This window comes from Sorex fumeus, unplaced genomic scaffold (genome assembly GCF_029834395.1).
Source record: "Sorex fumeus unplaced genomic scaffold, SorFum_2.1 ptg000081l, whole genome shotgun sequence".
Classification (NCBI taxonomy): domain Eukaryota; kingdom Metazoa; phylum Chordata; class Mammalia; order Eulipotyphla; family Soricidae; genus Sorex; species Sorex fumeus.
The window spans coordinates 2,375,590-2,390,885 of record NW_026606138.1 but is presented as its reverse complement, the minus strand read 5'-3'; the positions used below and the strand labels follow the sequence as shown (position 1 = coordinate 2,390,885).

At 40.6% G+C, this 15,296-nt stretch overlaps 1 protein-coding gene across 1 annotated transcript; it reads left to right on the top strand.

Annotated features, from left to right (window-relative positions):
- Positions 1–1,935: 1,935 nt before the first annotated feature.
- Positions 1,936–2,857, top strand: LOC130038854 (40S ribosomal protein SA-like). The gene is given in 2 exon segments (XM_056130652.1): positions 1,936–2,527; positions 2,530–2,857. Coding segments are annotated over 2 exon segments (885 nt in total). The 5' UTR covers positions 1,936–1,950; the 3' UTR covers positions 2,838–2,857.
- Positions 2,858–15,296: the final 12,439 nt, after the last annotated feature.

Sequence of the window (15,296 nt, the reverse complement as noted above, 5' to 3'; positions counted from 1 at the left end):
GTGGAAGGGAATGAAAGTCTAACCATATGTGACTAAGGGCTAGTGGTGGATGTTCATGGACTAAAATTGATGGTGAAATTTGATGAAAGACCTACTTCCTTTTATGAAATCACATGGTATGTTAAAATAAAAAATAATAAAATTAAAAACAAGGTAGCTATAATCAATGGCAGTGAAACTCAAAAATACAATTACAGGGTTTCACAATCTGACTAGAAATGACAGATTGTAATTTGGTTTACAGTGCATTACAATTAATGCCAAGAGTGAACACATTTCACCTTTGGACAGATTCCCAGGAGTATGCCTTAGAGCCTAGTTTCCTGATCTTTATGCTCTGATTCATACTTTACCAATCTATGCTTAGGGAACCATATACGATGCTAGAGGTTAAATCCGGATCGGCTCTATGAAAGGCAAATGCCTTAATCTTATACTATCCTTTTAGTTAGTCCCACTTTGGGGATATGAATCTGTCATCTTTCCAACTGGTTGACTTGTTTCTGAACAGAGCTCTTTTGTGTTTTAATATATCATAAAAAGATCTTATGAAGGTGCAGTTACTTTGTATATTAGTTCTATCAGCCATAAAGCTATTGTAACCATGTTACCTAAATTGTAATAAAAATTTTAAGGAGCCAGAGAGATGGGATTGTGGGTATGGTGCCTGGCTTGATTTTCATGTGGCCAATCCAGATTAAATCCCTGGCACCAATTGTGATCCCCTGAACACTGCTAAGAGTGATTCCTGAGCTCACAACCAAGAATAAATTCTGAGAACTGTTGGGTACCCCCCAATAATAAATAAAAAATTAAGTAAAAATAAATAGAATCCGTCCCTTATAGGATTTTTGCTCCAAGAAGTTACCATTTAGTATCCACTAGTCTGCAAAATCACCCTTTCTAAAAATAGGTTTCCAATATGGACAGCTCTCAAAAAACTAGAAATTGAGCTCCCATTTGGCCCAGAAATACCACTTCTGGGAATATTCCCTGGGGGCCCCAAAACACACAGCAGAAACACCATCTGCACTCTTATGTTCATTGCAGCACTATTCACCATAGCCAAAATATGGAAACAACCTGAGTGCTCAAGAACAGACAAATGGATAAAGAAACTATGACACATCTACACAATGGAATACTATGCAGCTGTCAGGAAAAATGAAATTATGAAATTTTCCTATAAATGGATGGACATGGAGAATATCATGTTGAGTGAAATGAGTCAGAAGCAGAGGGACAGATGTAGATTGACTACATTCATTTGTGGTATATATATATATATATATATATATATATATATATAAGAATAATATCCATGACCAGGGAAAACAGGGGTGAGGAGGACTGGTTAATGATTGGAACTAACCACAAATGTGTGTGGTGCTCAGGGTAGGTAATATAGAGAAGAGACAGCTATGGCAATAATAGCTGGGAATGATCATGCTGGACAAGATCTGAGGGTTAAAAGTAGGTAAGGGATATTCTTGGTAAACTTTCAGTAACAATATTGCAACCCTCAATGCCCAAAAGGAGAGAAAGAGAGAGAGACAGAGACAGAGACAGAGACAGAGACAGAGACAAAGACAGAGACAGAGACAGAGAGAAAAAAAGCACCTGCCATAGAGGCAGGTAGGGACACAAAGGCAGGCAGGGGTGGAGAGTTGGGGGTGATGGGAGGGAACCTGAGGACACTTGTGCTGGGAAATGTACACTGGTGGAGGGATGTGTGTTGGAATACTATATGACTGAAATTCAATCATGAACAGCTTTGTAATGGTCTATCTCAAAGTGATTCAATAAAAAGTAAAAAAATAAAAACGAATAAATGAACAAAAATATATATTTTTAAAAAATAAACCAGGTTTGCCCTTTCCGCGCTGCCCAGGGAGGGACCCATACAGCGTTGTTCACGATTACCGTGGTAACTTAAAGGGAAATTTCACAATGTCCAGAGCACTTGATGTCCCGCAGATGAAGGAGGAGGATGTCCTCAAATTCCTTGCAGCAGGCACCCACGTAGGTGGCACCAACCTGGACTTCCAGATGGATCAGTACATCTACAAAAGGAAAACTGATGGCATCTACATCATAAATTTGAAGAGAACCTGGGAGAAGCTTCTGCTGGCAGCCCGTGCCATTGTTGCCATTGAAAACCCAGCTGATGTCAGTGTGATCTCATCCAGGAATACTGGCCAGCGTGCTGTGCAGAAGTTCGCTGCTGCCACGGGTGCCACTCCAATCGCTGGCCGCTTCACTCCTGGAACTTTCACCAATCAAATCCAGGCGGCTTTCCGGGAGCCGAGACTTCAGGTGATTACTGATCCCAGGGCTGACCACCAGCCCCTCACAGAGGCTTCTTACGTTAACCTGCCTACTATTGCTCTGTGTAACACAGACTCTCCTCTGCACTATGTGGACATTGCCATCCCTTGCAACAACAAGGGAGCTCACTCTGTGGGCCTCATGTGGTGGATGCTGGCCCGGGAGGTTCTGCGCATGCGAGGCACCATCTCCCATGAACACCATGGAAGGTCATGCCTGATCTCTACTTCTACAGAGATCCCGAGGAGATTGAAAAGGAAGAGCAGGCAGCTGCTGAGAAGGCCGTGACGAAGGAGGAATTCCAGGGTGAATGGACTGCCCCAGCTCCGGAGTTCACCGCGACTCAGCCTGAGGTTGCAGACTGGTCTGAAGGGGTGCAGGTGCCCTCTGTTCCCATTCAGCAGTTCCCTATTGAAGATTGGAGTGCTCAGCCTGCCACAGAAGACTGGTCTGCAGTTCCTACTGCTCAGGCCACTGAGTGGGTTGGAACCACCGCTGAGTGGTCTTAAGCTGTTCGTCTAGACTCAAACGGGAAATGAAAATAAGGTTCACGGAAAATGAGTTTCTAAAAAATAAACACCAGGTTTCCATATTTTTAAGATATAATCTGTTTTCTTTGACCACAAGGACAAGATGGTCACTTGTTTTTTGGAGGGAAATTTTGGGTCACACCCAGTGGTGCTGTGCTTAGAAATCACTTCTAGAGGTGCTTAGGGGGCCATATATGATGTTGAGGATTAAATCTGGATTTGCCACCTGCAAGGCAAATGCCTTAATCTTGTACTATCTCTGCAGTACCACTCTGAGAATGTGAGTCTGTCATCTTCCAACCTGCAGACTTGTTGCTGAACAAAGCTTTCTCTAACCATCACTGAGTTTCTTAATTGGTTGGCCTTTTGAAGAGTAGTGGAACCAGATCTTTGTGATTGCATATTGATTTTAAAAATAACAGCAAAGTGGGGGATGAAGTGATAGTGCAAAGGGTAGGACATTTTGCTAGCAATGTGGTCAACCCAAGTTTGATCCCTGGCATCATATTGGTTTGATCCCCAATGACCGCCATTTGTCCCCCAATCACTGCCAGGAGTAATTCCTGAGTACAGAGCCAAGAGCAATCCTTGAGCAACCCTGGTTATTACTCAGACACCAAACAAACAACAACAACAACAACAACAACAACAAAATGGTAAAGTGTCCCAAATGCTAGCTTAAAGTTCTTCATACTAATATTGGGCCATACAGTCCTGTTATTATTTTCTTTATTTCTTTTTTGTAGCCCTGACTAGTAATTGGATCCAGACACTTGAGAGGACATAAGAGCAAGACCAAATACTTAATGGTTAGTTTATAGGACACTAATAGCAAAGAATTAAAAAAAAAATCCTTCTTGCTCGAAGCTTTCTAAAAGGTTAATTATCAACCAGTTCTTTCAACCCTTAAATTACTTTCTGAGAGTGAATTATAAAGAGAGCATGAATTCTATTAAGAGATTGTGGTTCTACTGTAGATTAATTCTTCTTATTAAATCGTACCCTGTTGTTCATTTTTCACCACAAAGAGGCTGACTTAATCCTTGTTTCGAGCTTGCATAATGAGCAATTCTGGATAATTGCATTGTAGAATGATAACCTTTATAAGAGGCACAACCCAATACAAAGAAAAATTCATTCTTGAAGTGCAATTTCAAATTCATAAAGTGAAACTTAGTATCTTGAAAAGAGAGTATATGAGTTTTCTGGTACATTATTATTATTCCTAAAAAAACGTCCAATACCTATGATTTAATACAGACTCAGGAAAAGTACATGCAATTGGCACTATGGAAGACAAGCTAATTAATTTAACTACATTTGACTTGCTATCAGATTTGTATGGTTAATTCGAGCTAACATATTCTTTTTCCAGATGTGCCTTGTTTTTGTTATTATCCTTTTAACGAAAACATACTTCAATGAAAGAACATGTTACAATTAAGTTCTTAAAGAGTAAAATGTTTTTTTAAAATTGTTTTTATCGAATCACCCTGAGAAAGAGCATTACAAAGCTGTTCACAATTGAGTTATAGTCATACAATGTTCCAAAACCCATCTCTACACCAGTATAATTTCCCAGACCAATTTCCCAGTTTCCTTCTCATCCTCCCAAATCCCCTCACCCCAGCCTGCCTCTATGGCAGGTACCTCTCTTTTAAGAGTAAACTATTTTCATAAGATGTATTGGGAGTTTTTCTCTCTTTAAATTAACTGTTTCATGTGAGTAAATTTGATGAAATGGTTTACTATAAGAATTGCCTTTTAAATTCCAAAAGAAAACATTAAATAAAGGTTGACTTTAATAGAAATGGATATTGCATTATTTCTTCCTTGAGTGCCTGTACTTTTAGTTTGTAATGATTTGTGTTCCCTGATATGCTTTATCTTATGCTTGATTGATTACAAGTGAGAAGGGGGGTTAAATGTGTTCGCTGTTGGCAATTTAGCATTAATTGTAATGCACTGTAATCCAAATTACTATCTGTCATTTCCAGTCAAATTGTGAAGGCCTGTAATTGTATTTTGGAGTTCCACTGCCATTGATTATAGCTACCTCATTTGTGTTTTAATATACCATGACGAATTTGTGAATGGAAATACAATCTTGTAACAAGAAGGAAACAAGTACTGTTCTTATTATAACAGAAAGAAAATGATTTCTTTACAAATGAAAAGAGAAAGAGATGGTAAAACAGTAAAGAGGATTCATTTAAGGATAAAAAAGGCACAAAAAGTTTTTAACATAAAAATAAATGAACCATTTATTTTTAAAAACATGTTTTAAAACAAAACACAAACTATTTTAAAAATTAACGTTATCTTTGAAAATGATTCTAATTTTGTTTTATTTCATTCATTCAAATTACGATAGAGTATTGCAGAGCTTATATGACATTCTCTCCATGAGAGTCATTCTAGTTGTTATAAATTTTACTATTACAAACAATGTACAGTGAAAAAAACCAATATTTTTGCAGTGCCTAAGATCAAATCCAGGTCTCATGCATGCCAAGCATGTACTTTACCACTGAACCACATCCTGATTCCAAATGGTCTTTGGGTCACACCTGTTGATGCTCAGAAGGTATACTAGCTCTGTGCTCAGAGGTCATTCCAAGTAGTGCTCAGGGGATCATGTGTTGCCCAGGATCGAATCTGAGCCTTCCACATGCCAAGTACATGTTCTAAGTGAGCAATATCACTGACCTTTTCTTTTTTTCCCCTTTCTGGTGTCAGGGTTTAAACCAGGACCTCACATGCAAGGCAAATACTCTAACACTCGAATTGCATATCGAGCCTTTACTGTGAATATTTTGTCATGTGATTCTTCATACATGTGAATCAGAACATAATTAGAAGTGTAATTTATGAATTTCAGAATATATAGATCCTCTGTTTTACTTTAAAAAAAAAAAGATGACTTAGGGAGATAACTTAAAGGGGCCGTGTGCATACTTTGCATGCTGGAAGCCTAAGTTCAATTCTCATCACTCCATAATTCCCGAGCGTGGCCAAGAACAACTCCCAAGCAAATCACTGGGAGTAGTCCTTGAGCACCACAGGGTGTGGCCAAAAAGTCAGAAAAAAAATTACTGGGACAAGGGACTGGAGTGACAGTAAAGCAGGTAGGGCGTTTGCCTTGCACGTGGTCTACTCGGGTCTGATTCTCAGCATCCCCTGTGGTTCCCCAAGCACTGCCAGGAGTACACTGCCGGGTGTGATTGAAAAAAAAAATTACTGGGACAGCAAAATTTTTGTGAGATCTAAGCTATTGACAAAGTTTTTGCTGTTGTTGTTGGTTTGGACCATTCCAGAAGCTCTTCCCAGCTCTGAGACTGAATATTTCTCTTGGCTTTGTTTGGAGAGCATGTGGACTAAACCATGAACTAAACCTAGGCCTCCAGCATGCAAAGCACACATTCTAGCCTACTGAGTTACTAATCCACCCCAATATTGGCACATCTTTAAGGATAAATTTTTGGTTATTAATAGGGCAATGTTGTACAGAGAGATCTCCAAGGCATATTTCTCTTGCTTAACTGAAACATTTTGCCTACTGATCTTCCCATTTACCCATCTGCCACTGATTGGAACCATTTTACCATCTTTGCAATCTCTCATTCTATTAATTTGACTCTTAACTATATTAGCAAAATTGGCATCTTAATTTTTCTGGTCATTTCACTTAGTATAATGTAATCAAGCTTCATATATATTGTAACTTGTCTCAGATCTTTTTAAAAAAAGATTCACTGGTATATCTATCTATCTATCTATCTTATATATTTTTTTCCATTTATTGATGGACATTTAGGTTATTTTCGCATCTTGACTATTGTGAATAGTGTTGCACATAACACAGGGGTGGCTCTTTCTTTTGTTTTTGTTTTATTTTGGACCACACTGCAGTACTCAAAAGCTACTCTTGGCATTAGCATAGCAGTAGGAAACTCAAGGACCATATGGTGCTAGAGATCAACCTTGTGCCTCCTGCATGGCAAACATGTGCTCAGTCCTTTGAGCAGTCTCTCCTGGAGTGTTGCTCTCTGTTCAAGAGGCTAAAATTCTTTGTATAAGTAATATGGGTTGAATTCCTCGATCATCTGGTATTTCTGCCTTTAATTTTTCAAGGAATCGTCATGTAATTTTCCATAATAACTATACCTGCATTCCTACTAACAGTATTCAAGGGTCCCAATTTTTCCACTTCTACTTCCTCACCCACATTTTTGCTTCCCTTTTCATTTATTTATTTATATATTTATTTTTGGGTCACACCCGGCGATGCACAGGGGTTCCTCCTGGCTCTGCATTCAGCAATCACTCCTGGCGGTGCTCAGGGGACCATATGGAATGCTGGGAATCGAACCTGGGTCGGCTGCGTGCAAGGCAAACGCCCTACCCACTGTGCTATCTCTCCAGCCCCTGCTTCCCTTTTTAAAGCTTTTAAAAAATTTTATAATTTTAAAAAGAAGAAAACAATAAATAAAATTTTTATAACTTTAACTTTAAACACCAACATTTACAAAGTCATGCATAGTAAATTGTTTTGTGATCCAGTGTTTAGAGAGGAGATGGACAGAGAAGAGAAGAAAATCAAGGGGTTGGGGAGGAAGAGGAGAACGAGAAGTAATGGGTAAACAGGCATCAGGGCTTCAGTTATAGCAGTGATATGAGTTAGGGGTATAGCTGTATAGACAAAGCACAGGTTCAACAAAACTTAAAACAAGAGATCTAAGTGGCAACCACTGAAACTTTGTAAAGTGACAGTTAAGTTGACAGGCAGGGGTGGAGTAGGGATTGGAGTGGGGAGGGATTCTGGGAACACTGGTTGACGGAAGTTGACACTGGTGGAGGGATTGGTGTTGAATCATTGTATGCGTAAAATGCAACCCTCAGCGACTTTGTAAATCATGGTTCTTTAATAATTAAAAAAAATACAGCAGTTTTTGATGTTCGATGTTTTAACAACAATCCTAGCATCAGTGTGATCTTCCCTCCACCATTTCCCCAGTTTCCCACCACAGCAAGCCTGTCCTCTTAACAGGTACAAAAAATTTATTTTATATGGTATTGTTAGGACAAAACGGTAAATAGAATTATCAAAAATAGTTCAGCAAAAGGAAATTTATGAGAATTGTTATATATTACAGTGTTGTTTCTCAAGTTACTGTCTGAGGATTTACCGAGCTGTTTGTTTGCCAGTTGAGCCTTCTGTGTTACTGTTTTTGCTTATTGAGCTTAGTGGGCTTCTATGCTACTTTCTTACCTAATTTGCTATCCTCCTACTGTACTGTCAGCATGGTGGAATTTGGAGGTGTCACATGGTTACGCATTCCACATTTTGCTTTTTTTTTTTTTAAATAGTCGCTTTCCTGGGCAGCTCAAAGGGCTGGACACATGCCTTCCTTACAGGAGCCCAGGGAGCCTGGTTCTCCAGCACTGCTAGCAAAGCAAGCACTGTTGTGGAAGTACTCTGATGATTAGTAACAGTGACTTTTTCTTTTTCATACACTTTTTGTATGTTTTCTTTTTGTATGTTTTCTTTGGAGAAATGTCTAAATACTTCACCAAAGGCTAGCTTACATGATACACATTATCTCCTTGGTTAAGCAATTTCCCGTTTTTTATTTGTTTTTGTAAAGACATAATTAGTAGCAAAAGATATTTTTTTGCTATTTTATTAGTTTTCCCTGTTGGTGTAATTCAAAATTTAAAAAATATTATAGTTTGGGAACATGATTCCAGTAGTGTTAAGTTTTATAATTATGATACGTAGATAGTTATTTACCTCACCACCACTGAACTTACGTTGCTTCTAATCCAACTCTTCCCATCCCTCCCCGCCTACAACTGCTTGGTGATCTCAGCTCTTCAGAGGCCAAAGTGTATTATCATTCCCTACAATTTCCTTATTTTTTTCTGATTTTGGTATTAAGGTAATTTTGACTTCTTAGTAGCTGTTAGAAAGAATTCATTTTTCTTTGATATTTTGAAAGAGAATAAGATACATGAATAGATGAGTCTTTATTTAATGGTTGGTAGAATTTACTAGTGAACCCATCAGGACTTGGGCTTCTGTTCTTGGGGAATATTTGCTTATTTGTTTGTTTTGGGTGTGGTATGTAAGGGTTAAATTGTAGTTTTTGCTCTGTGCTTTCTGTACCATTTGAATTAAGAAATGCCTTATGGGGTCAGAGTGATAGCACAGTGGGAAGGGTATTTGTCTTCCACACGGTTGACCTGGGTTTGATCCCTGGCATCCCACATGGTCCCTTGGCACCGCCAGGAGTGATTCCTGAATTCAGAGCCAGGAGTAAGCCCTGAGAATCACTGGTTGTGACCCCCCGCCCAAAAAAAAAAAAAAGAAAAAAGAGAAATGTCTTATCTTGATATATTATTTTAGTGATACAAGAGTTAGACATATAAGCTGGTAGCCAGGGAGGCAGACAGTGGCAGGAGTTCTGAGCAGCCCATCCTGCAAGCTGGGCAGAGATGAATAGGTCATAAGTCACATCATTGACCAGAACAGAACAGAAGGATCCAAACCAACCCCAATCTATTCCCTAGGTGGGAAAGAGAGTGGGTCCACTGAAGTAATTAGAAAAAAAGCCACATAACAAAACCACAAGAAAGAAGAAAATAAAAGTAAAATCAGAAATCAGTGAAAGAGAAAAGTAAGATACCACTGGAAAAAGTAAGTTCTGAAGTTGTATCTGAATGACTGCTGAGATGTGGAAAAATAGACATTTTTTAAATTTTTTGCAGCATGTTTTAGAGAACTGTAATTGTGTAGGTAAATTAACATATTTGGACTGAAGTGATAGTTCAAGGGGCTGGAGCTCACACACTGCATGCAGGCAGGGCCTGTGGTTTAATCCCCGGCACCACATGATCTCCAGAGTGCTTCCAGGCATGACTCTCAGCACCTAGCTAGAAGAAGCCTCTGAGCACTAGCAGGTATGGCCCCCAAACAAAAACAAACAAGCAAGAAATTATCATATTTGTGAATTTAACAGTATTAAGATTTAACATCAAATGAAGAATTTCAAAATTCATACCGAAAAATGAAAAAGTTGATTCTGTAAAAATTTAAAGTACCAAAACAGGCTGAGTGTGTGCAGTTCTAAGCTGCAGATTCACAGAGCAGGTGATAAGGAATGATAGACTAAGTGCATATCCACATATCTAGTTGCCATTTTTCTGCTTCTTTTTGTTAACTATACTCTAGTATTGAGTGGCCATATGCTTCATGAGACACTGGCTTCTACAGCCATTGCGTGTGTTGATTAATTGAAGTGAGTCATATTCCCACTCCTTATAGCATTACTAATTTAGGAATGACAATGAAATGCAATTATGCTCAATCAAATTTGAGAAAAATCCTACTCAAGTCTTTTCATTTGTCTTTTCTAAGTAAGGAAAATTCTCTTTTGTTATTCTTTGTAATCCCATCAGCGGCCAAGACTCAGAGACTATAAAATCCAGATCCCGGACGAGAACAGTGCAGTCTCTGCCCCCGCGCCTGGGTGTTCCTTCCCGGAGTCCCTTGGAGGGGAGCGGGTTGAGCTTTCCTCCCCGCCCCGACCAGGGCTACGGCAGCCGGAGACCTCCAGGACCAGCCACCACCATGCTGAGACCACTCTCCGCACACCTGAAGGTACTGGCAGAGGGACAAAGCCACGCGGGTTCCGGGGCCGAGACCTCCAAGCCTACTCGAATTGGAGTCGAGCATCTTCCACCCAGATCCTCCAAATTCCAGTAGGCGGGGGTCACACCCACCACCTGGCCCCCTGGCGCCGTGTAATCCCATCAGCGGCCAAGACTCAGAGACTATAAAATCCAGATCCCGGAACCGGACATCTTATCAGAACTTTTCTTTATGACATCTTATTATCTCATTCCTACTTTGGACAAACTTGCAGGCTATCGAATGTAGCCTGCCCACAGGGCAGAGTCTGGCAAACTCCCCGTGGCCTACCAAATATGCCAAATACCAGTAACAATGATGGGTTTCATTCTCCTAAAGAGCCGTGAATATAATCTCAGGGCTAGGATGAAAGAGACGTTACTGGGGCCTGCTCGAGGCAATCGACGATTAACAGGATGATGAAATGAAAAATGAAATGAAATTCTTTGGATATTTTTGTACAAGAATGTCAGAAACGGGGATGGTGCAATTTTGAGACCATTTGGATAGCTTTAAGGAAAAAAGTCAGTGTTCTGGAAATAAAAAAAAAGCTGGATCTTTATGATTATGTCAAAATGTGTATTAAATAATTCTGAAATTGCTGTTGAATTTGTTATAATTTAAAACAAAACCCACTATTGTTTAATACATTTTTATTTGTATTATCTACTCCTCACCTCCAAAGGTAACTGATTTACATTAAAAAATATGTAATGAGGCTTGCTCTTCAAGTCAATGTTCCCCTGTGAACTTGTATTTCATTTGCTTGTCTCTCTCTTCGCTTGCTTTTTCCACTCTGGAGTAGCCAGTGTTCTCTCTTAAACACGTACTTTCTCTTTCTCTTCCATCACATATTTCTCTTTCATCACATAAATAAGTTCCATTCAATTAAAAACTATCTTGCTTCACTAAAGAAAAATATATAATGAAGTTGTGAAACATCCAAATATACATTTAAGCTTTAGAAATTTGTAAAAATGAATGTACAGGAAGGTCCCATATAACTTTTTATCTCATATATACTCACTTCATAACACTACCCTAAAAGTCAAGCACAGAAAGTTTTTAGTCTATCCATTGTAAGAGTTTGGGAAAGACAGAGACCAAAGAGTAATCACAAAGTAGGAGGTATTTTAATAGATGATGTATGATGTGAATAAGCCCTGAAAGACAATTTCAGTCACTCAGAAACTGACATAAAAGAGAATAAAAATGAACAGGCAACCAAATGATGTGATTAGAGAGGGGAATGATTATTTTTAGCTGCTAGTGGAACACAATTGAAGAAAACAAATGTCTGTAATGAAGTCTCTGTTAAACTAGAAAGCACCAGTGACTTTGACAAGTCATTAATCTCTTAGTCATTTTCTTCAGCTGTAAAATCTGGGGAGACTATCTCTAAAGTTCCACCCAAGTCCAAAGTTTCCTCATGATAATGATTGTTAAGGTTCATTTATATCATATGACTTTTGTTTTGTTCCTGAGCCACACTCAGCTATACTTAGGGGTTATTTCCAGCTATTGCTTGAAAGTAGATCCCAGCAGTGCTGAGGGACCACATAGGGCTCCTGTATGGAAAGCGTGTGTTTAGCTCACTGAACTATCTCTCTGGGCCTTACATCAAATGACTTTGTGAGATAAGTTATAATTAATTAGTGACTATTCAGTTTATGGCAGTGAATTCAGGAACAGTAAAAATTCCCCCCTTGCAAACAATAATTTTTTTTTTAATGTTACTGAGAGCTCATTATTTTCAGTTACAGGGAGCTCATTGACATTATTTATACTAACTTAAAGAATGTTGGCCACACCTGCCAGTTCTCAGGAGTCACTGCATGTGTATTTATTCAGTGGTCACTTCTGGCAGTGCTTGTGGGGCTATGTTATGCTGGGAAATGAAACCAGGCTTCCTGCATACAAAGAACACATACAGGTCCTTTATGCTATCTACTGACCTAAAATAGATTGTTCTGCGAACCTATTCTGCATTTATAACAAACTCCCAAGTTGGCACTACTGTAGCTAGTCTGCATACCACTCCTTGAGTAACAAGTGATCTGGACGTAAATATGTATTTTTTAAAAAATTTATTTATTTTATAGTCTCAGAGCCTTGGCCGCTGATGGGATTACACGGCGCCAGGGGGCCAGTTGGTGGGTGTGACCCCCGCCTACTGGAATTTGGAGGATCTGGGTGGAGGATGCTCGACTCCAATCCGAGTAGGCTTGGAGATCTCGGCCCGGAACCCACGTGGCTTTGTCCCTCTGCCTGTACCTTCAGGTGTGCGGAGAGCGGTCTCAGCAAGGTGGTGGCTGGTCCTGGAGGTCTTTGGCTGCTGGGGCCCTGGCCAGGGCAGGGAGGAAAGCTCAACCCGCTCCCCTCCAAGGGGCCCCGGCGAGGAATAGCCAGGCGCGGGGGCAGGAGACTGCGCTCTTCTCCTCCGGGAGCTGGTTTTTATAGTCTCAGATTGGAGTCGAGCATCCTCCACCCAGATCCTCCAAATTCCAGTAGGCGGGGGTCACACCCACCAACTGGCCCCCTGGCGCCGTGTAATCCCATCAGCGGCCAAGACTCTGAGACTATAAAAACCAGCTCCCTGAACCGCGCGGCCGCGCGACATCTTATTATGACATCTCATTCCTACTTTGACAAACTGGCAGGATACCGAATGTAGACTGCCCACACGGCAGAGTCTGGCAAACTCCCTGTGGCGTACCCAATATGCCAAATACCAGTAACAATGATGGGTCTCATTCTCCTAAAGAGCCTTGAATATAACCTCAGGGCCAGGATGAAGGAGACGTTACTGGAGCCTGCTCGAGGCAATCGACGAATAACAGGATGATTTGTGATTTTTATTTATTTTGAATACCCATCCCTCCACCAGTGCCCATTTCCCACCACCATGGATCCCAGTATCCCTCCCACCCCCCACCCCCCATCCCACCCTGCCTCTGTGGAAGGGCATTCCCCTCTGTTCTCTCTCTCTTTTTGGGTGTTGTGGTTTGCAAAAGAGTTAAGCCTGATTTTCAGGGAGAAACGTTGCATGATTTACTTTCCATTGATCACTTTGTGTATAAGGAGATGTCACGCGGCTGCATAGGTGGCCGCGCAGTTTGGAAAAATTGTCCTGGTACCCGCATGCCAGAGCTATGCTTGTAGAGGCTCATGGTCACCGGGGTTCCATCTGGAGAAGGTGGGATGCAGCACCTAATTCATCTGGGACCTCCCGGTGATATCAGCTCTGTTTGGGACCTGGAGCATTCTCCGGGAGCTGTGGAGCCCTCCAGCCGGTTTTCTTCTTTGTTGCTGTGTGTAAATGTGTATTTTAAGAAAACCTTTCTAGCAGGTAAGTTTTGGTATGGGTATAGGCTTTGGATTTTATGCAATAAAGACAGACTTGGGTGAAATATTTGGGAGTCACCATCACAAAGGAGGTGGGCATGACAGAATATAAAGATAATGTTCCAGGATCAGTAGCACTGTAGCACTGCCCTCCTGTTGTTCATCGATTTGCTCAAGAGGGTCCGGTAACATTGTGGGACTTGTTACTGTGTTTGGCATATCGAATACATCACGGGTAGCTTGCCAGGCTTTGCTGTGCAGGTGAGATACTCTTGGTAGCTTGCCGGACTCTCCGAGAGGGGCAGAGGAATCAAACTTGGGAGAAAAGCGAAAGAAGTCAAGATTAGTTCATGGGTAGCATCAGCATTTACCACATCTTACTGCATAATCATCCACACCCACTTTTTTCCCCCAGTAATACATATTTTTCCCCCTGAAAAACTTCACATAATCCTGAGAGACAGTGCAGAAGTTAGGGCACTTGCTTTGCATATGGAAAATTCTAGTTTGGTCCTCTGCAGCATATGGTTCCCCAGCACCATGTGCCAGACACCCCTGAGCACAGAATTGGGAGTTCCTGTAAGTAGTCCTAGGTCAGGCCTAACCTCCTCCACATGTCTGCACCCCACTTTCACAAAAAATTTGGCATAAAATCTGTAATAATTATGCAGTAAAACATGGTAAGGTGGAGTTGAAGGACGTCATGAGAAGATCAAGTTGTAGATAAGAGGCTGGAGTGATAGCACAGTGAGTAGGGTGTTTGCCTTGCACGTGGCCAACCCAGGTTTGATTCCCAGAATCCCATATAGTTCCCTGAGCACTGCCAGGAGTAATTCCTGAGTGCAGAGCCAGAAGTAAGTCCTGTGCATCACCAGGTGTGACCAAAAAAAAAAAGTAGCAGATGAATCTAGGAAGCCAAAATTTCAATGATAAGCTTTTAATTTCCAGATATATTATGGAAAAAAATAACTATCATTAATTGAGTATTCAAGTCCTGCACTGCACTAAGAATTTTAACTTTTTTCTAAAACACAGAGTACCGGTAATATATTAATACTTCACTAACCAAACCCCATTACTCTGTAATAGTGGATTATTTGATATGGGTCGTTATTAGAGCCCTATGCCCAGAATAGTGTAGAGGTTCTGGGATACTTGAGGAAGGCCTTCAAGTATTCATTCTATGCTGTTTAAACTCTAAGGTAAACGCTCGTTTCCCGGAGCTCATTTGTCACTTGTCAGTAAGTGGCTTTGTATTCAGCTATAAGCTTGGCCGGTACTAGCTGTGGAAGCAGGATCCTAGTGCTTCGACATCCTCCAAATCAAGTTTTGTAGGTCCCAACCCTATTAGGTTTCTGATATTTACAAAACCCGCAATCTCCTTTTTTCTGTTATTGCTT